Source organism: Dipodomys spectabilis, unplaced genomic scaffold, assembly GCF_019054845.1.
Source record: "Dipodomys spectabilis isolate Male_0828 unplaced genomic scaffold, ASM1905484v1 ptg000215l, whole genome shotgun sequence".
NCBI lineage: Eukaryota > Metazoa > Chordata > Mammalia > Rodentia > Heteromyidae > Dipodomys > Dipodomys spectabilis.
The window spans coordinates 5,934,373-5,960,111 of record NW_024870892.1 but is presented as its reverse complement, the minus strand read 5'-3'; the positions used below and the strand labels follow the sequence as shown (position 1 = coordinate 5,960,111).

General features: G+C 41.7%; 1 protein-coding gene across 1 annotated transcript in view; it reads right to left on the bottom strand.

The window, feature by feature from the left end:
• Myo16 (myosin XVI) overlaps window positions 1-25,739 on the bottom strand; it is a 269,234-nt gene that overhangs the window by 1,097 nt on the left and 242,398 nt on the right. The window contains exons 33-34 of the mRNA XM_042697004.1: window positions 24,449-24,607; window positions 16,399-16,490 (exon numbers count right to left, since the gene is read on the bottom strand). Of these exons, the coding sequence (XP_042552938.1) occupies window positions 16,399-16,490; window positions 24,449-24,607 (251 nt within the window). The remainder of the gene's footprint in view (window positions 1-16,398; window positions 16,491-24,448; window positions 24,608-25,739) is intronic.

The window sequence follows — 25,739 nt, the reverse complement described above, 5'->3', positions numbered from 1 at the left end:
AGCCTGGCTCCAGTTTCAAAGTGCACGCTCGAGGTGGGGACAGAGTCAAACAGTATGTCCAACTATTGCCATGTCCTCCATCAAACCCCAGCCCTCAAAGGTGGAATGGCCTCTGGCATCTGTGGAAACATGAAATGTGATTGGCTTCTACCTCAGTTCACCAGGATGCTTGGGAACAGAATATCCTCCACTCCTGAATGGGCACAAAGGGCGAGTAGCTTTTGAGACTCTGGGCACCTATTTCCTGATAACAGTCAGTACCCATGAGAGTGAAGCTTTACAGATGCTAACATCTCTAGAAAGTAGAATCAAATGGGGTTCCAATACTGGGCTTTGTGGTTGAAGGCTTTTAAATGTCTATGATTAAACAGTGAAGAGAAGAAAAGAAAAATGGATGGGTAAAAGAAATGTGAAACAGATACGCGTGTCAAAGGAGTATGGGGAAGCAGAGAATATAAAATGATGCAAAATCCAGAGGCCTGAAACTGGCTTGCGCATTAAAACATACAGTACAAGAAGCTCAACAAATCCCATTAAAGATAAACATACATTCTACCACCATTAGCAAACATAGACACAGGTACCAGGTAGGTCAACTTGCAAGTGCTGAAAACCAAAAAAGAGGCAAAGCTTTAAATCCCATAAGCTAGACACAGGCGACAGCCAGAACCACAAGGAGACTAGAAGCTGGCTTCTTCACAGGGACACGGGCAATCTGAAAACATGGATTTGTAGATGAAAGCAAACAAGCGAATCCCATGGTGTCAGCCCAATAAAAATGTTCCTAAGAATGAAAGGCAAGTAAAGATATGAAAACAAAAAAAAAATAAAGAAATTTGCTGGCCAGGCACCGGTGGTTCACGCCTGTAATCCTAGCTACTCAGGAGGCTGAGATCTGAGGATGGTGGTTCAAAGCCAGCCTGGGCAGGAAAGTCCATGAAACTCTTTATCTCCAATAAACAACCAGAAAACCAGAAGTAGCACTGTGGCTCAAGTGGTAGGGCACTCGCCTTGAGCTGAAGAGCTGAGGGGCAGTGCTCAGGCCCAGAGTTCAAGTCTCCCCACCGATAAAAAAAAGAAAAGAAAAAGAAATTTGCTATCTGAAATCTTGCATTAATAGAAAGACAAAAGGAAGGGTTTATTTTATTGTAGGTAAAAGAAAATGATTTTCAATGGAAAAATTGGCATTTACATGGGCATTAGTAAACTTAGGGGTCAATATCAATTACATGGCTGGAATGCTTTGTAGAGTGAAAATTATATAAGCAGCACAAAGTATGCCAACAGTAATCACACAATCCAGGAGGGAACACAAAGTATAGAATTAGGTCTTGAAGTTAAAGCAGTATTAGAGCAATACAAGTAGAAAAATAATAAAATATGTTGGAATGCCCTAAGCCAAGCATGAACATTTCATCCTATGGTAAAACAACTGGAAAAATGAGACAATCTTTAAATAAAAACTTAAAGATTCAGAATCACAACAGGGGAAAAAGAAAGACTGGATAAATGGGATTGTATCCAACTGAAGAGCTTCTGTGGGGCAAAGGACATAACTACAAAGATAAATAGACAGCCCACACAATGTGATAAAACCTTTATTAGCTATGTATGTATTAGCCCCCTCGGGGGCTGGGAAGGTGGCTCAGTGCTTGCCTTGCATGCATGAGGCCCTGGGTTCGATTCCTCAGCACCACATAAGCAAAAAGAAAAAAGCCGGAAATGGTACTGTGGCTCAAGTGGTAGAGCACTAGCCTTGAGCTGAAGAGCTGAGGGACAGTGCCCAAGCCCAGAGTTCAGGCCCACGACTGGACCCCCCCCCCAAAAAAAAAAAAAAAAGAAATGTACTCATTACCTTGCCCATGTAATTGTAACCCCTCTGTATGGTATTTTCACAATAATTTTTTTAAAAAAAGACTAAATATATAGCTTCCCTATGACCCAGCAATCCCACTTCTGAGCATTTATCCAATGGACCACAAACCAGGCCACACTAAAGCTATCAGCACAACCATGTTCATTGCAGCATTGTTTACCATAGCCAATATATGGAAATCAACACAGATGTCCCTCAGTGGACAAATGGATCAAGAAAATGTGCTATACATATACAATGGAATTCTACTTATCCATTAGAAAGAAAAATATTGCATCAAATCATAAGGAAATGGAGAATTGGAAAAAAAATTATATTAAGTGAAGTAAGCCAGAGCCAAAGAAACATAGGCTGCATGGTTTCCTTCATTTGTGTAATTAGAATATGTGTACAAATCTACAAGTAAATACAATGAATGATTAAAATAAATGATACATGCACATACACTGGGACATGATAAATTATATAGGACTATAGACTTTCACATGTGAGGTTAAAGGAAGCTATACAAAGAAATGGTTGACAAAGGTTCAATAGCTATGTGCATATGATCATATAAAATAATATTCTATGAAATGAATTCCAAGAAAGGGAAACAAGAGACATTTTTCAGTTATCATTATTGTTGTTTTTGTTTTCTTTTCCTTTTGTCTTATTTGTTTATTTATATTTGAGAGGTTAAGAGAGGGCATGGAAAAGGTAGAATAAGGGTGAGTAAATACAACAGTGGTACTCACTAGACACTAGGTGGAAAATGAACTGGCTATCTTATGAGTAGGGTTGGGAGGGAAAAACTAGGAAAGAGAAATGGAAGGGGGGACATGATTCAAAAAGAATTGTACCCAGGGCTGGGAAGGTGGCTCAGTGCTTGCCTTGCATGCACGAGGCCCTGGGTTCGATTCCTCAGCACCACATAAGCAGAAAAGCTGGAAGTGGCACTTGGCTCAAGTGGAAGAGTACTAGCCTTGAGCTGAAGAGCTGAGGGACAGCGCCCAGGCCCAGAGTTCAGTTCCTACAACTGACCAAAAAAAAAAAAAATTGTACTCATTTCTCTTTACCTGATTCATGTAACTGGAACCCTTCTGTATATCAACTCTACAATTACAACAAAAGAGACTGAAAAAAAAAATAAACATCCAGTTCATCTAAGAGAAACCAAAAAAGGTAAAAGAAAGGATTAAACGTGGAGACGAATTCCTAGTAAAAGAATCAAGTATAAAAAGTGGGCAAATGGAATGCACATCTTCTCCAGTGCCTGGTACCCTTCTTCTTTGCCTGGTATTTGAGGACTGTGCCTGTCTCATCCTGATGGCTTGGGTGGGAAGGGGGGTGGTTGGTAAATGGCACAACTCTGTCCTCACAGTAGGCAGAAAATGCTCCCAGCTGTATTTCTTCTGAAGTCTAAACTCTTTTCAGTGTGTTCATAATGTCTAAAGATAGACGAAGCGTGAGCCTGTCCCGAAGCTCCCGGCAGGAAGACCAACAAAGACCACATGGCTCAGTCAAAGCCGGGACGCAGAGCCCTTCAGCCTGGTGACTCTCGGGTGCAGCCGGCATAATGAGGCTTGTTGGGAGAGACTGTGACAGAAAATATCCCCAGTCATCTGAGTCATTGTTTCTGGGTTTGGAAGGGGAAAAGAAATAGATCTCTCCCATTTGAAAGCTTCTTAGTTTTTTCTAAAAATACTTGAATTTTGAAGTATATTAAAAAGGTTAAACTAATAATATACACAAATGATTAGAACCAATATCCTTAATGAGGCTACGGATGGTTAAAAAATGTGGGAAGTACAGAATGCTATTCTTCAATCAACAAGCAAGAGCTTGTTCTTGACTGAGTAAAAACATGACAACAATGAACTTTCATCCAGAACAATCCCTGTTACCACAGGAGCCCAGTGGAATGTGCCTTGTTTTCTGTTATGGAGATGAATTCATACTGAGGGAATTCTACCAAGAATGTACCAGAGGTGCCAGACCACATAGATGCCATACTAAAATATTAACATTTTGCTCTTTATTTTAAAAAAAATTCACAAAGAATGTCTTAAAAGAAGGCTAAAAAATTCTGTGTAAGAAGGTGTGATAGAGAGCACTTTAAAACTGCAATTTGAAGAGACTCCAAAGAGAATAGCAGTATCACCTAACAAATGATATTTAATCTGCTCCACTTAGATTTATTACATTTATTAGACTGTGAAGCTCAAGTATTGTATTTATCACAAGCAGTGAAAGAACACTGATACTTTAGAATAGGACACAAATGAAATTATGAGCGCTATTTCAATGGTGGTCCAGTAATATGGAAGCAATAAAAAGCATGTAAAATATTATCCCATGCCGTAAAAAATGTCCAAATCAGCATTAACCCATCCTTTATACCCACCTAATGCCCTCTGGGTAACAACTAAAGTGTGTATCTCTGCATTTACTATTATTTGATATTTCACAGTAAGTTAAATATTATCTTTAAAAGGGCCATAGTGACTTTGTAAGGGAAAGTTTTATCTTGATACTGTTTTCGGAAGAGTTTTACTGTTTCAAGAATGACTGCCTATGAGGGATGCCAAGCTCAGTGTCTGCTGATTTTTCTCTGGCCAAAGGTTATTCCTGCTTCGTTTGCATGATGAAGGGCATCACATCAGCACCCTTTAACCTAAGTCTTATTTTCATGGCTTTCCAACACTTGTGTGCTCCCGGCATCACTACCTCCGATAGTCATCTCCCTTTGCAATTTAGTAGTGAGAAAGCGGAAAGTCAGTTTATGGGGAAGATCGTAGGTAACAAATGCACCCAGGTGACAGACTTCAGAGATGGAGGCAGTTTTACGAAAGCTGCCCAACCGGACTGCTCTAAAGATGACAGGCAACCTTGTTCATCTATGACCAACTACCCAGGATTCCTAGGGGCACTGTGGCCTGGTCTGTACTTACAGCAGAAACATGTCCTCTCCCTTCCTCCTCAGGAAGGACTACAGCTGACTCTCGCACTTATTAATTCTGTAAACCTCTGAGCACCACAGGCACATCTCAAGCTCACAGCACGTGCAAGGACACATATAAATCACAAAGTGAATTAATCTCCCAGGGGGCTGGGGAATGCTCAAACAAAACCCTTTCCTTCTACTAGATTTGCAAGAGGAAGATTCTTTATGGAAACACAGAAAACCACCATGATGGCTCAGAATAAGGTAAAAGTAATGGCTTCCTTCTGTCATGAAGAACATCTGGCTGATCTCATGTTCAAACATTCAGGACATTAATCTACTGTCCACTAGATACATCCTACTATCAACTATCTCGTGTCTCCCAAGAACTAGAAAATATCAGTTACAAAGGAAGACAGTTTGATAAGGTGAGAGAAAGATGGAGTTCATATAAAGTCTTTCTCTAAAGTAAGATATTTCTAATATCTGACTTTCAAGGGTTACACAGAATAGCTTACAATCTAGAGGAACATACAACCAGATCTAAAGGGTACTGAGGCTTATCGCTCAGGTATCTATTTACAAAATTTATGAGATGAAGTAAGTAGTGGGAGATGAATTTCCTTGCCTTCCTGTGGATAGGCATTCCTGTGGACAAAACTAGTTATGCTAAATTAGCAACTTGTTGCTGAACTTTTACCTTAAGTCTTTCCCTGCCATGATGGAAATGACTTTGTTAAATAATTCAGATGTAAAGTCAGCTCGCCGTCCATTTGTCACAGAATTGATTTTTCTATTGACTATTCACCCAGAGGTGAAGGGGGGTATGTATTGACATTTATGGAAATTAAAAGGAGGAAGTGCCCTGGGTGGCTAACTAGTGAAATGTAGTGTTTCAAATGGAAACCTGATTTTTAATCATTGCTAATAAGAAGTTGGTGGAAAAGAATATGAAAAAATAAAATTGGAAAGACAGGGCTTTAAAACTAAAGAAAACCTAAATGTATCTAAAAGACTGGGCTTAGAACAACCTGCTACTTGAAGTCCTGATAAAAAGGTTTGCGATGTCTACACTCCTAAAAAGCATCAAAATCATCTGAAAGTGGAACTAGCATTTGTGGTTTTTGCCTGAAAAAAAAAAGTTAGTTCTTCTTAATACAGAAGAAATCATTCATGTACCGATTCAATTAAGTTCCCGCTGGGGATTATGTTTCCTTTGTAGTCTAAAGTTTAGATAAACGGAAAAAAAATCTCTTAAAAGGCATGGTGAGTTACTAAAAATAAAAGTAGCTATATTTGGAATTTGGTGGATGAGAGGAATTTTAATTTCTTACCATAAAAAGTCAAGGACCATCTTTTTATAATAAATAAAGTTACCTTGGAAAATATTTCATCTAATTTCAGTAGACATTTATTTGGACTTCTGAAGTTGATTTTAACCTCTCAAGACACAGTTATCAGTAAAAATGGATTCTGGTGAAAGGATGTAAATGATGTACTTTATCATATGAACTGAGATATAAAGCATACAGTGGTACTGAAAATCATACCATGCAATGTATTTGTGACATTTAGGGGATGTGAGTTGTAATCTTTTAACACCCATGGTGTCTGAGGGCACATGTCTCCCAGGACACCATGGTTGAGGAAGAAAACCACTCAACTATATTCATAGTAGTCTGGGCGTCCGGAACTTGAAATTACACCTTGCAGGCTACAGTACTGTCACAGGAGTTCCCCTGTGGATATGATTTCCAAAGATCAGATATTATTTCATGCTGTTGATCTCAAATACTGCACTTGCTTGATTTGTTTTCCCTACAATGCCACCCAACATCTGCTAAAGACGGGCTCTGCCTTTCAACAAATCTCATTTTCACTTTGTCATTTAAATTAAGCACATTCACAATTACCTTGCTATTTGAGCACCACTTGCTTTTTGGAAGACATATGGTCACAAAATTAAGGGCAGGGAAACAGCAGAAGACAATGACTTAAACACAATTGATGACAAGTTGGGCCTGCCTGAGACCTTCACTGCACCCGCGGAAATGTGGGATGTGCAGGTGGGAACTTCAATGGTTTCATTTTGTAATTTATCTTTTATATATTTTTAGTCTATTAGTTTTGACCAATTTGGTCAAAGCCCATGAATGAGGCTGACAGTACACCTAGAATATGTATGTGTGTGTTTGTGTGTGTGTGTGTGTGAATGTGAGAATGTGTGTGTGTGTGTGAAAGATGGTATGACAGGAACACCATTGATTATTGAGCATTAAAGTTTCTTATAAATAACATCTCAAAACGTTTATCATTGGAAGATGTGGACCAGGTAAGTCCTTTGCTATGAATGAGTAAAGACAGTTAAATATCGGAGTCTATATTTAGTTAATTAAGGACGGCAAACAGTAACACTTGTTAAATGGTAAGTCAAACACACGACAACTAGGAACAAAGTGGCCCCTGGACATGCAATCACGGATAAGCCAAGAAGGGCAGCGTGTTTCTCCCTCACAGAATGGCCGGGCCAGCCTCTCCTGAGTGAGTGGCCCCGCGGATGGCTCCCGATGCACCCTGGTCTCTTTTTGGAGCAGGGAGGTTCCGGTGTTCAGCTTTAGGATAGAAAAGGCTGCAGAAGGTCATGTAAGGGGGTTAGGTGGGCGGAGGTTAGAAATGGTGCCATTGCTGTAGCTCCATTCCCTTGGCCACTCCGTCGCATGACCGCTCCCAACCACAGAGCAACTGTGGCACGTGGCCTGGCTGGGTGAAGAGAAGGACCACCAGCCTTTGGGTCGCTAGGCCCATCGCAGCGCTTTCAAGACAGGGTCGGTGCCTTCAAGACAAGGATGCCGAGGAAACAAACGTCAAGAGGGGTTAGGAAGGAAAAGGAACAAGGTTTTGCCAGGGTAGGCTAAATATAATAGTGAATGGTTAAAATCGAGTCGTCTTCCCAAAAATAGATAATAAAAGTCACCTGCAAGTGTATAAAATTAATTTAAATCCACTTTGGGATCAAACGCTGGACTTTTTATATCACTGACTGGATGACATTTTCCAATATTATAGTTCATCTGTTTTAGAACCTATTCCTGACGCAGTCAGAAATGCAACATGACAGTTTCAAATAATAATGTGATCACAGAAATCAGAAGAACAAGGCCCACTAGGTCTGCTGAGGTCAGAAGGAAAGTCTTCCTTCAATTCTGCATGGAGGGAGTCTTCTCTGTTGTTTCGGCCTAAGACTGTCATTGTCTTGTCTTTGTCAGATTACATGGAACCTGGCTTTCTGGAGTCCCGCTTAGCATCCTTGGATATTCTGAACAGTGATAAAGGCTCTCCCACTTACAGAAAAGGCAAACATTTTCCCTTCATGTACACTCTGAGCAGATCAGTTCCTACTGCTAGTGAGACGGATTTGAAAAGTCAGAAAACAATATGCTCACACACTGGCATGCTTCATTCTGCCTCCAGCTTTGTATTATAATGTAAAACTTTCCCTTTTTCTAGACTGTACACTGGAGAGGCCCTCAGCTCTCTCTAGCAGCCATGGACCCTGTCTCACTTTTTCTTTGTCCCAGTTTCCTTGTAGATTACACACTTCCCCTAGGTAGTATTTACAGTTTGCTTCCTCATGCTAGAATTTAACTAGTGATAGGGCATAGGGGTTTGTTTTTGTAGATGAGTATCCCAATTAACGAGGCTTGTGTCCAGCAATCGAGAGGTCTCAAATATGGGTTGATGAATGAACCAGTGAGCAATGACTGAATCTCTGAAAATTAAACGTATATGCCTTACCATTGTTTCATATACTAAGCACAAATACACACATATAATTACAGAGTTACACAAAGGAAAACCATGTACGTTGTTCTCTGGGGTCAACATAAAAACCTTCCAGAGCTTTCCCCATCCCATGTGACCTCACTTTATAAAACTTCCAATCAGCACAGAAAACCTGACTCCACTAGCCCCAGCCAGCCTGCCAGAGGCAGTGTTTACCAAATTTATTGGGGGTATTTTCTTTTGTTACATAGGTTCCAATAAAAAATATTTAATAAAGCTAAGGAATGTTTTAGCAGTTTGATTCTCTTAATTCTTCTGGGGCTACTACTAGATGGTAATTAAATTGAGCCAGTAATTTATGGAGCACTTCGTGTTTGTAACATAAAAGAGATTAAGCTGAACTCGGTACCTATTCTGCATAAGCTCAAAAATGCATTAGGCTCCACATGCATACGCACACATGCGTGCAAAACCACAATTCTAGAAAATAAGATACACAAGCTGGGTGCAGTGGTTCAAATTTGCAATCCAAGGTGTTCAGGAGGCAGGTATCAATCAGGGGGATCAAAGTTCAAGGCCAGACTGGGCAAAAAGCTATGAAGACCCCAAGACTCCACCTCAACCAAAGAGCATAATATGGTGGTGAGAGCCTTTCAGCCTAGTTACAGAAGAGACCAAGAAAGATCTAGAAAAATGATTATGATACCAGGTTGCCTAAGGCAAAAAAAAAAAAAAGAAAAAGGGGACACAGGAGGAGCCCAGGGAAACCCTGGTGAGGAGAGTGACCTTGAAGCAGAATGCGAAGGTCATGGAAAAAGAACGGAAAGCCGTTGACTTCTGGCCCTACATTTACAAGTGTATTAGGAGTGAGTCATAGCTGCAGTCTGACAGAAAGAAAATGAATCATTGAACCCAGAGGTTAGCAGGAGACATGGGAGAGCTTGTGCTCCTCTCGAGGTTTATAAATTGATTGGACCATCTTAGGTAGTTGAACTGGCACAAGAACCACCCTGAGAAGTGCCCACACCAGCATGCCAGCCTTCCCGTGGCTTTGATGATGTGAGTGGCACCTGCGGTGGTATTGGTCGTCCCGTATAACAGGCATACCTGGGAAGCCTGCAGACACACTCTTCTGGAGGAATCTATGGCTGTAGCTATGTAACAGTGTCTCTGAGAATAGTTTCCTGGTGGCAGGTGTGCTCACTCATACAAAGTGTGATGTACGGCCCCAAACATCACCATCTCCTGCACCTTTCATGAAGCCCAGATACACACAGCACAGACAATACCGCTGCCTGTGCTCTGATGGGTGTGTGTGTGTGGGGGGGGGGGAGCAAATGTTGCTGGGCTGTACTCTGGGGCCTGAGATGGTCAGGTAGAGGAAGGAGAAGCCCTTCGGAGAGCAAGATTGTGTGCCTAGTACCCGTCCTGTCTCCACTAACTTGTTCCCTGCTGAGCATGTATTTTGTTTTATTAAAAATTATCTTTATGTATATAAAGAGGTTCCAGCTCAACGGGGCAGTCTGTGAGTACAACGGATCTTGCTCTGTGCCACCCTTACCAGTGTTCTCTCCCACCTCTCCCAAGCCCACCTTTCCCCTCGAGTTACTTGGCTCCATGTTCATAGGTACCCCGAATGACAAGCTCGTGGGGGAAGACACTCGCAAGACTGAGCTAAGCGGGGCATGCATGTCCGATGAAGGCCGACTCATGATGGTGGCATAGGCCCGAGGCTTTACATTTCGCCCAGAAGTGACGTTCACAATAAAATACTGGAAGAGAACAATGTGATGGAAACAGGAAAAACAATTCCATCTCAACAACATACCAAATTGCAGAATAAACGTCAAAAACCCATTTGCAAAATAACAGAGCCACACTGTTATTTGCTTTCGGCACGGGGCAGTGTGATCTGTGGAGGCACGGCACTCCACGGCCACGTGCAGCGTGCTCACTTCCACACAGTGATTCCCTTCAGATGTGCCAGGGATGAGATCAAAACTCAGCTCTTAGTTTCTATAAAAATGCAGCTTTCTAAAGCTAATATGACAAAAGCTTAAGCTTTATCGAAGTTGGGTGTTTTATAGTCCTTTGTTTTCTAAATATGTTAACTATATTAAATATATGTTAAAATATATTTCTAAAAATGTGTTTATGCTATACTAAAAATATTTTTTAAAATTACATACATATCTGATCAAATTTTAGATAGGTGTTGCGATTTGTTGATCCAGTTAAAACTCCTACATGTGTTAGATCTCATCTAGTACGTTAAAGTTAGAAGTGGTACTCAGAATACTGACAGTGAAAAAGAGGAATATTACAATAATATAATAATATGAATAAGTATTTTTAAGTCCTTACAATATTCCAGGCAGCATGTTAGGCATACCACATATATTTTTCTTAAATGACCTGAAAGAAATATCAATTTTTTATATGCTCATGTAAACACAGTTCTCTTTACCTTTCTCCTACTCTCCCTCCCTCCTTCCTTTTCCCCTCCACTCTCCCTTCCTTCCTTTCTTCTGTCAAAAAAATCAACAATCAATAAAATATTTCCTCTTTAAATGATTTAAGTTACTTAACCAATATTGAAATGAACATAGCTAGAATTTCTGTATAAACATGTTTTCTCAGTTGCTCTGCTATTCTTTATATGATACCATGGCTAGTTGTAAATTTTCCATCAGGATTTTGAGTGTGCATCAATTGCTTTCCTGTTTAAAAACTGGCACCACTCTGATTTCCTTTCCATTTAATATTTCTCACAAATGGATTCTCCTCATTGACAAAAATCGTCAAGGTCTTAAGTACAAAAACATTGCATTTAGAAATATAGGCTGTCTGGGATATACATACAGAACCAATTTATGATGAAAAATATAAAATACAGGATTTAAAAATGGTCTGAATCTCTATTTATCTATATAGATAGAATTACTGCTAATTCAGAGATTACCAATTAATTCACTGCTTCATTACTTGCATATAACAAATTCGTTACAAGGTGAGAACTGAGTCCCTGAAACTGTAAGCTCTAAAAGCATCGTCTGTGCCAGGTGTTCTTCTATTTGATAGAAGACAGACAGACAGATAGCTAGATGGATGATAGATGAATGGCTAGAAAGAAGCATATAAACTGATAGATTGATGGCTAAATAGAAGAATGATGGATGGACAGAAGAATGATAGATGCTAGATGCTAGACCAGTGATACATAATTTTGAAAGGATTATCTGATTTCTATTCTTTGACATGGGCTTCAGACTCATCATGTAATGGAAGAATTAAATGTGACTATATTTCATTAGTTCATTTAACACACAATGTTTCGGTTCGGTGCTATAGTATATTTTAAGCAGTCCACAAAACAAACATAAAATGAATTTAGAAAGAGGGTATTGGATTTACTTAGTGCCCAGTAACTCTCAATTTTGCTGATATATGATATTGCAAAAAGGTTTCTTTGATGGTACAGTAAAACAAACCACATAACAATTTGTTTCTTGATGTGGATCAATTTTATATTGATTGTATTATGGCAGTTGAGTCGAGAGTGGGCTAGATATTTATTAAGGTCTTGAGTACTAGATTGCCACTATTTTATTAAAGACCATCAATGACTTTGTATGATGAATATCTGAATATGTCTATTGTCCAAAACAACCTTTCATGTTCTTTTTCTTAAGAGCAAAAGAAACATTCTTTCAAGTTTGTCAGGAGAGAAATGCCCATAATAAACATCAAAGATGATGAGGCATGCAATACAACAGGGCTCTGATGATGAAGTGTGCAGCACACCAGGGCTCGGAGAACAAGCAGAGGAGAGGAACAGAAGAGTAGAAGGCAAAGCGGGTAAAGTGAAGTGGTAATGTAAACATAAACAAGCCACTCTCAAAAAAACAGCATCAGAAAAGAAAACACTGCAGTTTCCAATGTCACATGTGCACTTCTCGGGAGATGCGCACAGAGGGGAGGGGTTGGAATCTCAGTTAGGTTAGCCCCTCCCTCAGTACCATGGCCACTGTCCCTCATGCTCTAGAGTTTGCCATATGTCCACACAATCATGAGCTTTCTGCCTCAGGTCATGGGACCCTCTGAGTTACAGAGAGATACAATCTCAGTAGAATGTAAGAAATCTTTTTTCCTTCCTTGCACACTCTAAAGGATTTGAACATGCCAAATAGCACACACTTAAAAAAATATGACTCAAATCTCACAGACCATTACATACAGAACTGTCATATTGTAAATGCTGTCTAATTCCACAAGCAATTTGCAATGCTTTGCTAAGCTACAGAATTCCAGCTTTAGGTCCACAAAGCTGCCCTCGAGGGCCAGCAGGTGGGATTCCATGATGCCACATGTCCACTGCTGCTTTTATTCCTGCCGAGTGCTACAGAAGGTCATAAATATTTTACCATGGTTCGCAGCATGGACATACGGAGCCTTCTACATCACAAGGCTAATGCTCTAGCTTTCGTTATTTCCAAGAATCTTAAGTGGCTTGTACTCCTTTTCTAAAGCCATCAGAGCCCGCAAATGCATAAAAAGTTATGGTGGAATATAACATACAGTGTGTTTCCTACATTTTTGTATGTGAGACTTTCCCCTATCAGATAGTGTTTCATGTCTACATTAACAGTAAGGAGGGCTGGGAGTGTAGCTCAGTGGTAGAATGTGTGCGTCCATGTACTACCCTGGTTTGATCTTTAACACACACACAAAAAAAAATTAGAAAGACATTGTACTATTTGTAAAGAAATGAAAATATCAGGAAAAAAATTATGTTCAAGTGAAGTAAGCCAGGCCAAGAGAGACAAAGGATGCATGCATTCTCTTATATGTGGAAGCTAGATTTCGCTTATAAGCAAATATGTTGGATGGTATGCAAGTACATACAAATATATGAATGAAATATGGTAGTTCCAAGGGAGAACCCAAATAGTGTAATTCCATCAAATGGCAAAGTCAAAGTCCAGAAACATAAAACCCCAAGAAGATGGTAATTGAAACGGGTGAGCTACTCGAAAGGGGGTTAAGGGGCGGAGAAAAAGGGGAGAATGCAGCTAAGGATTCATTGTATACCCTGCAAAATGAAGAAGAGTGAGGGCGGGGTGGGGGAGGGGAGGGATGGGGAGAACACTGAAAGGGGTGACACTGATAAAGATGCATTGTATTCATATATTGCCTTGTTAAATGGCAACTCTTTTGTACAACTACTTAAAGATAATTTTAAAAAAGGAAAGGAAATAAAAGAAATCACAGGTCTATTCAGCAGGGCCAGGCCCTTCTCAGGAGGACAAAAAGTTAGCGGAAAGGCCAGGCCATTGGGCTAAGTGGTCCTAGACCTGCGTAGGCTGGTGCTCCTCTGCTGTGTTTGCACCCTAAGGTGCCACATGCATTCCTTCATTTCTGTGTTTTGCGTGTCCCTCTCTCTGTGAATGGTAGATAGATGGACTGGACCCAGATCTGTGTGGCTGTCAAGTGGAAGAGGGGAGGGGTCTCTCCCACTGTCTTTCCACTGTGGTTTCATGGGATGTGAAACAGACCAGCGGCCAAAAGACCAACCCAAACAGAAGTCGCCACCACGCACAGTGTCTGCTGTTGGTCACCTAGGCTTTTATTCTGAACCAAAACATCTTCCAATTTCTGGTTGGTCGTGGGGCTTGAACTCTGGGCCTGGGCACTGTTCCTGAGCTCTTCAGCTCAAGGCCAGCACTCTACCACTTGAGCCACAGTGCCATTTCCAAAACATCTTTCAATTTCTGAAACCGCGGAATGACCCTCCATTCACTCCTGTTGTTTGTGCCTGGCTTATTTCCAGAAGCAGAATTCCTGGTGCTAACATCTACTCCCATTATGGATCTAGTGAAGTTTCCAGAAGATCGCTCATCAGTTTTTTTTTAATCTGTGACAACATCCACACATGTTAATCTTCATTTAGAGGATGTCGTAAGTCCCCAAGGATGCGAAGTAACATGGACATCCTTGAAGAGAGATGGTGTATTTGGTTCACATTTTGCTTCACTGTTGCAGGTCTAATCCCACCGCGGTCCCCTGTCTGGTTTTATGGCATTCTTGTTGATTCCTACTCACGGAAAATCTCAAATGCAGCACGCCTCCGTGTATCCATGCTTCCTCTATAAATGTCAAGCAAGGGATAAATTCTGGAAGACGTGTGGCCATTAAATCCCAGTGTCACATAACTCACAGCTCCTTGACCCCATGAAAGGAAGAAAACAAGCCTGACTGGCCATTTCCTTGGGAGGGGACCAGAGCCTTTGAAAACAAGTTCCTGTGAGAACTGGGGATGGGAATTGATTCCTGCCTGCCATTCCACATCTCTCTGCTTCTTACACAAACACAAAACCAGGGAAGACTGGGGAACCACTTCCCTCAAAAAAATCACTGCTTTTCTCTGTGGCCTACATTGTAGCAGAGGCCTAAGGAGAGCGTGGATGGCCTGGATCCTGCTCTAACACAGAGGAATAACAAAAATCAAAGCAGTGTTCACTACAGAAAGCAAGCTCTCCCGGGAGCTCCCAGAGACCAGGCCTCCACACGCTTACAATGTACTGGGAAGCATCTCTAAGGCAGGGAGGGAGATTAGGGAAATCTGTTATCACTAGCAATCACCAGAGCCAATAGGTCAGTGAGTGATGTCAGCAGACTATAGGATTTATTTTTAAGATTAAAATTATTGATCTTCGTCACTCTCTCATGATTGTTATTTCAAAAAAACTTAGCACCTATAATGTGGCTGTGCCTATACAATCCAAATATTCCAGTGAAAGTGATCATTTGTTGGTCAGTTGATTTCACAGAATATGTAGACGCTTGGCCCAGTTTGTTAAGAATTTTTTTTATGTAGACAATCGACAAAACAAAATGATGCCATAGCTTCATGCAAGAATGCTATGGCTTATGTAGAAGTATTTAACGTATTGGTAGTCAAGTACATATTATGGAGTTCAACTGTATATTTTTATAAAGATAATTGTTAAAAGCAATAATTGAAAATACAATGGCATGGAAACCACTAATTTTATCACGTAGATCCTCTCTCTAGTATTTTTATTTGCTCTTGAGAGGTCTTTATCATGGTGACCTCTCTCAGCCAAACTCTGTGAGCACTGACAGGAACTGCGCGGTATGAGCAAGGGCTGGGGCTGATGTCCTCAGCGGGACCTCACTGCAGTGTGAGCTGCTGTAGCTCAAATGAAGCTGACGCCACAGAACACGAGATGCCGAGATCTGATGACACACCGTAAGACTGCAGATGCGGCAGGGTTTTACTTCCCTTCTTTGGTCAGCTATAATCTCCTTTTTTAGCTCAGGCCACATGCACAAAACATATCAAGATCTTTCAGAAGGCTTTATGCCGCTAGCACCGGATATGACTTTGAATACCATCATATAAGTTGTGTCTAGAATCTTCCATTACAACAAGCATTCATTTTATTTTGGACATTATTTTCTCCTCTTTATGTGTGTGTATACACACATATATGTACATATATGCACTCATAGATATACATATACAGATGTACACACATACGTATATAGGTTACATACATATATGGATGTACACATAGATAGATGTATATTATATATATATAGATGTACACACACATATATACTGTAAATAAACCAAAAATTGGAGTCAGCTGAGATAGAGGAGAGAGAAAAATGTGAAGTTGAAGAAGCCTAGGCAGAGCTACCCAGCCCAGGATAAAAGAGTGTCAGTTAGCACTTAGCAGCTTTCTGTGGCGCTCACTTGACCTGCTCTGCATGAATGAATGCGTACCTGTGTGGTGTGACTCTCCCGGTGCCTTTGGAAGGGCGGGGGCGTGGGGCGGCTCTCACCCAGCTGGGGGAAGCTGTCATCATCAGGCTGACCTGTGGGCCAACAGTAGCCAGCGGTTAAGTTGTGTCTCTGACCCCAAATGAAGTCAGTTTTGTACTTCTTAAACACACACACACACACACACACACACACACACACACACACACACACACACACACACACACACACACACCCCTAATATTTTCATGGGCAGAAACATGAGCAAACAGTAGTTGACTATTAAACTTAATAACAGAACATGGGACTTACTAAGCATTTCTGCCTTTTTCATTTACTAAAAGAGAAGATCTGCTGACAGATATACGTTATACTACATCATATATAAGCTGTGAGTATGGTAACAGACAGAATGATGAGAAGAAAGACACGGCGGTAGCATAAAGAAGGCAGAGGAGGAGCTTTCCTAGAGGTTGGGAGCCATGGCAAAGGCAGGCAGGAAGACGTCTCCCCTGCTCACTCCAGGAAGCAGGGGGCCCTCATTCGCAGGGATGGGGGAGGAAGAGCACAGGTGAAAGGAAGGTAAGGCGTAGGGGAGGGTGTTCGGCAGGGGGTTCTACTGTGCTGAGCAGGGAGGCCCCACGGAGGAAGGAGAGCACGTGCTTCCGCCATGCACCAATCATAACCAATTTTACTGGGGTGACCGTGAGCTCCCAGAAACTCACCCGCCTCTCCCCAAACGACGCAGCCATACTTAGGAAAAACAGAGTGAGGTTCGTGGATTACCATCCAAGACAGAAGCCCGGTGTCTCCACTCTAGCAGGGATGCCGTGCAGTTCTTTGTTCTGGGGCACCCCAGGCTACTACGTAGGCTTTGCCTCCTTGGGCTCCCAGCACCAGATCCCAGAGGCACCCTGTCTCATGACACGGTGTTCTAAACACAGCTAGAGGTGCCCAGGGACAAATTGGTCATGTTACAATGGTTAGGAGGGTGGTGTCACGCACGCATCTCCACGAGAGACCTGATTCATAAACATGAACAGATAAGTAACCGCCCCACGGAGTGGACTGGACCTAGAGAACTTTAAACACTGAAGCAATTACTCCTCTCCTTGGAAAGCATAATTAATGAGCACAGTTTAATTGATTAAACATATACATGATTCCTAAATTAAAAATCATTAGAAAATCACTGTGCATTTTTCCAATTACAGCAGAGCATGTGCTCTTCGGGGAGGTCCTGCCAGTCAATCTTCTGGTTAAATGGACAAATATGCCCGGGAAAAGGGGGTTCACTGTCAGGAGCCAAGCCAGCAGCTGGGCCCTGACACAACGTCAGATGGGGTCTGGTGAGAGGGAATGTCCTCAAACAGAACCCATAACAACGTCCTAGAGATCAGGAGAGGGTTCATGGGGACTCTGGAGGCAGTAGCAGCAAGTAAGGCTCCAGCCATGGAGTTCATGTTGAAGTAATCCAGAATTTCAGGAATTCTGAGGAAGTGAAGATGGGGTACTGTTTACAATTCCAGGCAACTAGGCAGGGAGTTGGCAAAAAGAAACAAAACAGGCTTAAGAGCCACATCTAAGACTCACTCACGTGTTGAGGTGTTTATGGGATGGGGCAGTGGGGGGGGGGGGGTAGGGGGAGAGGGAGGGCTGACACAGCAGCATGCATCTCTAGATCACCGGTCTCTTACCGAGCCAGGAGATTGAGGCAGAAGAAAATTGTTAACTAGTTTTCAAAACTCAGCAATGATTTAGAAGGTTGCTTTTAGAACTGAAACCGAAGCTCAGTTTTGATTCTAAGGCACAGACCCAGGACCAAAGAAATCGTATCATGCATATCACATAGGTTAGCTCGATTAAATTGGTGCTGAACAGGCAGGGAGAGAACCAAGAACCAAGCAATGCCTTTCCAGGCCCTCAAGAAGCTTAGCATTTGGTGCAAGGACACCATGAGAGGGTGGGTGAGGAAACACTGGGGGGGGGGGGGGGCAAAACCTCGGGGTAGCAGAGGTCATTTGGATGGAAGGATTTCAGGAAGCTTCCTTGCAGTCTTGCTGCTGACCCGGGATTCTTAGAGTGTGGAAGGACGAAGGGAGCTGAATCTGCACAGTTACCACAAACAAGATGATGTCCGACGTATACTCCCACCAGGGCTCTCTGGATGGCGGGTTGTGTCTATCTGAGCTATGGCAGATGGAAGCCATGAGGCGGGTTCCCAGCTCACCAGGGTTTGGTTCTGACCGGGCCAGACTGGATACAGTGTAGGAATTAATTCAGGGCACACCAAGAACTGGGCTCTGTGCGTAGGCTCAGCAGGGCTTCTGCTCAGCCAGCCTGGACCAGCACAGATAACCAGGCTGTGCAGAGGCTGAGTGCAGTGCACAGAAAAACAAGACCTTCTCCTCCCGGTGACAGATAAATGCAGGCCCAAATGGAGCAACTGCCTTTTTTAATTGCTATTTTTTCCCTGACGCTCAGCAATAAAATGTATATTTATTGAACAGCCAGAAAGAAAATCATACTGATCATAAAGTGCCCTAGTTGGAATTTTTCTTTAGATCTCCGTTTCTCCACTAAATAAGCATCTTTATATAAACAATATTTTGTTCGCTAGAGCTAACATATTCTAACACTACGAACTGCTTTCTAATCTAATGATAAATAACCACAAGTCCAGGGAATAATTAAGTATACAAAAAGAGATCTAAGTCTCTGTTAACATCAGCAAAAGGATGGCAATTAAAGTAAGTGATAGCTATAATTACCCACACATAACTATATTTCATCAAATGAACAAACAGATAATTATTTCTGGGAGGCAGAGGTAGCATACAGACCCTGGAATCCCAAGGAGAGATCATTTCCTAGAAAAATAGTACGGCTTCTCATTCATGTAGAACTTTATTTTAAACATTTACTTTCATTGCGTGCTTTTAGTTAGAAAGATCATTGATGATACTATGCACATTAGGCATCAATGCTCATAATTGCCTTTGGAGTTATTGCAATCCTATACATGTAGAAATGTGTTCAGTTTGGACAGTGCTGACTAGGGCAAGGTTTTTTTCCCCCTAGCATTCATTAGCTCATTTGCAAAATTCATACTAAACTCAATTAGCAAGTGTACACTGAGGATTGCCATCTAAACAGGTGAAAGCAGCATGTGTTTGTTTATCTGTTTTCTTTGCTTTTTTGGTGGTGTTGGGACTGAAGTCAAGGCCTCTTGCTCGCTGGGCAGGCACTCTACCCCTTCAGCCATGCCTCCAGCTGCTTTCTCAATTGGTTGTTTCCAAAGGAGGGTCTTGCTTTGTGCTCCGGTGGTCTGGGCTGTGATCCGCCTACTTGTGCTTCCCACCGTCTCTGAGGATGACAGACAAGTGCCACCCTGCCCACAACTTGTACCACCAGGCTCAGTCTTTTGGCCCAGGCTGGCCTTGAACTTAGACCTTGAGATCTCTGCCTCCCAAGTAGCCAGGATTAAGGCTTGGGTCATGGCCCTTAGTAAGGTGCTTAGTTTTCATTAACTACTGGGAAACATCGCAACCCAGGACTTCGAGGGATCTACCAAAAGAGCACAGCAGTGGCATGCCAACCTGCCTTGAGAGACTGAATCCTTAACTGAAATAACATTGCTTCTGTGTGCATCATTACTCTAGGATGTTCAAGTATCTAAGAGCCTGCTGATTTTTTTCGTTTTCCTTCATTTAAGGGAGGTGTGTAAATCTGTGTCAGGATTTGAACACAATCTATTTGTTATACACATTGTGGTTTTTTTCCCTGCACATCTGTCATTTGTTTATTACATATCATGGACTTAGAAACAATTAGGCATACAATTCACAAATTGTAGTGTAAAACCTTTATAGTACTAAACAATTAATTTTATGGCATTGATTTTCTAAGAAAATATTTCATGAATGTTTCTAGTGTTGTCTAGAGAATGTTGCTTCTTCAGTTAGCTTTTGGTTTTAAATTATGGGGTAAACTCACAGCTATTTGTATTAAGACCCTTTCCCAAGCTATAACTATGGTCAGAATGATTAAATATATGGGTAGAAGGACGGTCCCTTTCTCCTTCCCACCCTTTCCCTCTCTACTTTGTAAATGGCTCCTTCCTTTCCATCTTGTATAAAGTCTTCCTGCCTTCCTTGCCTTTCTTTCTTTCTCTTTCTTCTTCCCTTCCTTCCCTTCCTTCCCTTCCTTTCCTTCCCTTCCTTCCCTCCCTCCCTCCCTTCTTTCTTTCTTTCTTTCTTTCTTTCTTTCTTTCTTTCTTTCTTTCTTTCTTTCTTTCTTTCTTTCTTTCTTTCTTTCTTTCTTTCTTTCTTTCTTTCTTTCTTTCTTTCCCTTCCTTCCTTCCTTCCTTCCTTCCTTTCTTTCTCTTTCTTTCTTTCTTTCTGCCAGTCCTAGGGCTTGAACTCAGGGCCTGGGCAATATCCCTAAGCTTCATTGTGCTTAAGGCTAGTACTCTACCACCTGAGCTACAGCACCACTTCCAGCTTTTTCTGGGTAGTTTATTGGAGATAAGAGTCTAGACTTTGCTACCTGAGCTGGCTTCGAACTGTGATCCTCAGATCTCAGCCTTCTGAGTAGTTAAGATTACAGGCATAAGCCACCAGCATCCAGTCTTTCTTTTTATATTCCTTTTCTCTTTAATAAAAAAATAATTCTCAATACCTATCCTCTAAAATTAAGAAAAGTGAGGGAAGGGAGGAGTTATAAATAAGATGCTCTCCTATATTTTCTTGTATACGTTTTATTATTTAACATTTAGACTTATAACCCACAGGATGTCTGCTGTGAGTGGTGGCGTTCCAGTCACAAGTCACCTTTCTCTGGCTGAGTGACAGTTGGTTATTCTGCCTTTAGTGCCCACAGAGGAAAAGTGCTTATTTATGCCAGCTGGAGCCTTTTCTTGTCTTTTTCCTTCAGCTTCTTTAATCACATTGTCTGGAAAAGTTAGTGCAACACTGGAATCATTTCACTTTTATAATGTTGAGAGAATTTGCACAAGAAGTTCTGAGAGTGTACCTTGTAGACAGATGCTCAGTTTGTTTAATGTTTACTTACGCTATTATTTAGCTGTTTCTATATTTGGGCTGGTTCTGTTGTTTGAGAACTCTGCTTTCTGAGTATCCAAGTACACATCATCATACGCAGACTCCATTATTATATTTTATGTTTCTGATTAGTTTGGAAACTGTGCACCCTATTTGCATTCTCTCGGGGCTTTCCTCAGGGGGCGTAGTTGGCAAGTTAGATTTATTGGGGCTTGATATTAAACAGTAGTTTCCCTCCTTCCTGACTTCCCTTATTTTAAAATTAAAAATCTTTCTAGTATTGCTGAGCATTAGGAGCATACCAATGTGTAATTCTTCCTGTTATTTTCTAAAAATATCCTTACTTCCCTTTTGATCTTTACAGGAAAGTTTCTATGATTAGTAAAATATCTATGTTGACAGTTATTCTAACTGAGCATGTTAAAAATGTCATTACACTTTTCCTGGGATCTCTGTTGTGCTCCTTTGTTACAACTGATCATTTTTGAACATCTGGCTGCTTTAAAGATTCATGCTTGGTCTTTAATTTATAAGCATCTCCTAATGGTAGACTGACAAGTGGTCTCCTTTCTACTTTTCAATTCAAGCTTTGCAGAAATGTGGGGATTTATATTGTCTCACTGAGGTTGGATAGATTTGGGATGGATGCTCAGACATGGGGTTTGACCTTTGCGGATGTGAACAAGTGGATAGTTGGTCTTTAGCAGGCACCCCCACCCTCTATTTATCTCCTGCCACCGCCCAGCACTGCACCCAGTCACCTGCTTCCTGTCCCTTGAGTTCTGTCTCTCCAGGTTGGAGATGCAGAATCGTACTTACAGGGTGATTAGAGCCAGACTGGTTCAGTGCAAGGCCTTTGTGCCCAGTGTTAGGCCTTTGTGCAATAGTGGGGGGCAGGGTAAAGGGGGTGGGGTGGGCCATCTTGAAGATGGTGGAGCTCATCCATGTGCTAGTTATACCTGCTCAGGCTCTCCGGCTCAGAATGCCCTCTCAGACACCAGGGACTGGATTTGAGGACATGCTTCCGACATATAGAACACAGCAGTGCTGCATTCCATGGCCAAACCATAGAGAAACCACAGCTCATAGGAGCACTCTTGGACTTCTTGTCTGGGGAAGGCAGCTTTCCCTTGGGGACAGTGCTATGCGGAGAGGCCTATGCAAGTGGGTAAGGCTGGCATCTCTCTGTCACCTGCCACTAACCACCCAAGTTGTAAAAACACTATTCCTTTGTCCTGTGTGAAGATGACCATTGTTCTGGCTCAGGATGAGCCAGACAAGTCGTAAAGCTAAGCCACACCACTTGCTGACACCCAGAGAACAACAGCTCAGAGCCACTCCCTGGCTTACTCCGTCCACAGGTGCAGGGATGCGTGTCACACACCGGAGGATAACTGCTATCCTGGCACCGATTGAGGAGGCTGGACTTGTGTTCTTTTCTTCCCAGCAGAGAGCGTGAAGCAGCACCCCTGAGTCCCATGGAACCACATACTTCAGCACACACTGCCACTGTGGGTCTCCATACTTCCTGGCAGGACACAGCCACCGGGGCTTGGCTTCTCCACGCACTCACCAGAGCCTGGAACATCGCTCACATTCCTCACCAGAACATTTCCAACCCCTAGGATCCAACGACCTTCTCATCATGTCTCTAAGACAACTCCCATTCCTTTCCTTTGCTTCTGTGTGGCTCCTTTTAGAGATGACCTCGCTCTCCTTCCCTGTTATTTTTGTATAGTTTTCAACAACTGGGTCTAATTAAATTTAATTTCATCCTCTGGTATACTTCATTTGATTCCTGTATTCTATCAATTTCAGTATATCTATCTCACTGTTTTGATTTCTCATTTCTGATGAATTTTCACATTTAATAAAAAAAAATCTATCTGAGCAGGGCTGCCACATAGCCACACTTTCTTTAAGGAGTATGTCTTTGAACTTCAAACATTTTAGTCCCTGTGGATAAACTACAACTGACTTTTTTTTGGTAGCAATTTATGACTTTCCTTCTTATCTTGTATGCTATGCATTCAGTTCTTTTTGATTGTGTTGGACTTCATAGTTGGAAAAAGTAATAATAGTTTTAAAGAATACTTTGAAGATGATGGTTGTTTCTGAGGATAATCACTGCTGTGTCCTGGGAGTACAATGCTCCAACTTTGGAGGTCAGAGTCCCAGCTGATTGGTGGTCCTCGTAAACCAAACTAGGGTGGCATTCTTCAAAACCCCACGCCTAGCCATGGGTGAACCTCAGCTTAGGCTCTGTCCCTGGAATAGCAGTTGACAGAAGCAAAAGTGGGCTTCCTGCTGCCTGCTCTACACTGAGGAACAGCGCCAATGTTCCTGAGAGAAGAGACTGGAATGGGGGAACAAGGCCCAGGCTGACATTGCCCCCTAATCCCTGACTGCAGAACCTGTGACAGTTCTCCAACACCTTTAATCAGGCAGAGCAGAAACTCTCTGTCCAGTTCTCTGTGTGTTCTCAAGGAAGAATGGTTAGGGTTTCATCATTATGAGAAGACTTAGGCTTCTTTTATGAGTGAGAGGAAATATTTGTTGATATAACTTCGAATAGCAATGACCGAATTAATTTCTACGTCATGTACTCACTCACTCACGCCCTTAAAGCACCTAGACACGGCTTAGCATTTGTGTTCCTTCCATAGCCTCCTCCTTCCCATGCTTAGTGGTAAGAATGTTTTGTTTTAATGCAAAGCAGTGAAGAGCATCCATCTCCTGTAGGTCAGATTAATTTTATACTGGTTCTTACAGACCAGCACTGCAGAACCTGAAATGACAGCCAAGTGGCTGCAGCTTTTCTTCTGCAGTCTAAGCAAGGAGAGACCCACAGTAATTCCTGCAGTTTCCAGAATTTCACAGTTTCTATCCTATTTTTTCCAGTTGGTAAGCCTACTGCGGTTTTGTATTTAAAATCCATTCTCCCTGGTTAGAAGTTTCATCCATTCATTTCTGGGTTTGAAAGAGCTTACCGTTAGAGACAGGATTCCCATTCTCAGCAGTCACAGCACTTGAGAGGGAATTAGATAACTGAATTCCACTGGTATTTGCATTTCTGTCTTGAGTCTCTGAAGCAATCTCTAATGTTGAAGGATCATCCCGGCTAGTTAGGTTCATGTTAGTTTCAAAACCTAAAATGAATTTTAGAAATAATTATTCTTCTCTGATAAAAAAAGGTCTGAAAACCTGAGTAAAACACTGGAAGAAAGAAATAACACTGATTAAATTGAGTATTAGTTACATCCCAAATAAATTCACAATTATCTTTAATTAAATTATATCATAGTCACCAGATTTTTGTCACAACATTGCTGTTTAGTGCTAAAAATCAACTGTAGGCCTTGTCATTTAAAAATATATTCATAGAGAATTTTTTAGATAGGTTAAATATATAGTACTGCTCATTGTGGGAGGGCAATCAATTCATCCAAGTGTCGGTGTTTTCTGAGCTACTAAATGTAAACACAATAAAGCAACCTTACAGCTTTGAAAAAAACCAATATAATTTCAATGTAATTTGAATGTTTTCCTTATCCGTCTTGGAAAATTAAACTTCAAATACTTTAAGATGTTTTCTGTTTACCAGAGTAATGAATTACATATCCTATGTACATCCTGAGATGTCTGAGCACAGAAACCTCCTCCAAATTCAGCTGAGGGCCAAATAAAGGCATTTAGAAAACTACACAGTATTGGTAAAGTAAAATGTAACAACTACTTAGATTTTGGAGGCTGACTTCTATACAGGTTCCTGAAGTCCTCAGGCAGTCTATAAGTCATTAGCCCTCAAAAATACTTTGTCCTTTTCATCTAAAGAAGGAAGAGCAAGGCAAGGAGGGAAGGAGGGAAGAAACGAAGGAAAGCGGAAGTCCCAGCCCTGCAGATCTGGTCTCGCAAGCTGCTCTTGACTTTTCCTGACCTCTCTTCAGCATCTCCCCTGGCTCCCTGGGTTCCACACTGCAGTGATACTACAAGTAATGGAGCTTGCCCATGAAGCTCCACACTGACAGATCCCAAGGCCACAAGAAATGCATTCCCTCTGCTGCCCGTGGTGTGCTCTTCACTCAGCCACCGCGTCTTCTCCTTCGCCGATCAGGGCCTCACTCAGTCGCCTGACTTACATTCACAGAACACACACTGCTCTGCCAAGAAGATGTGCACAAAGGCTTAGAGGTCAAAAATACTGGGTCGGTAGGATGATCCTAAGTCTCTTTACACACACCCTAAATATACAAAGTAATCTTGGATCAAAAGAACAAAGCA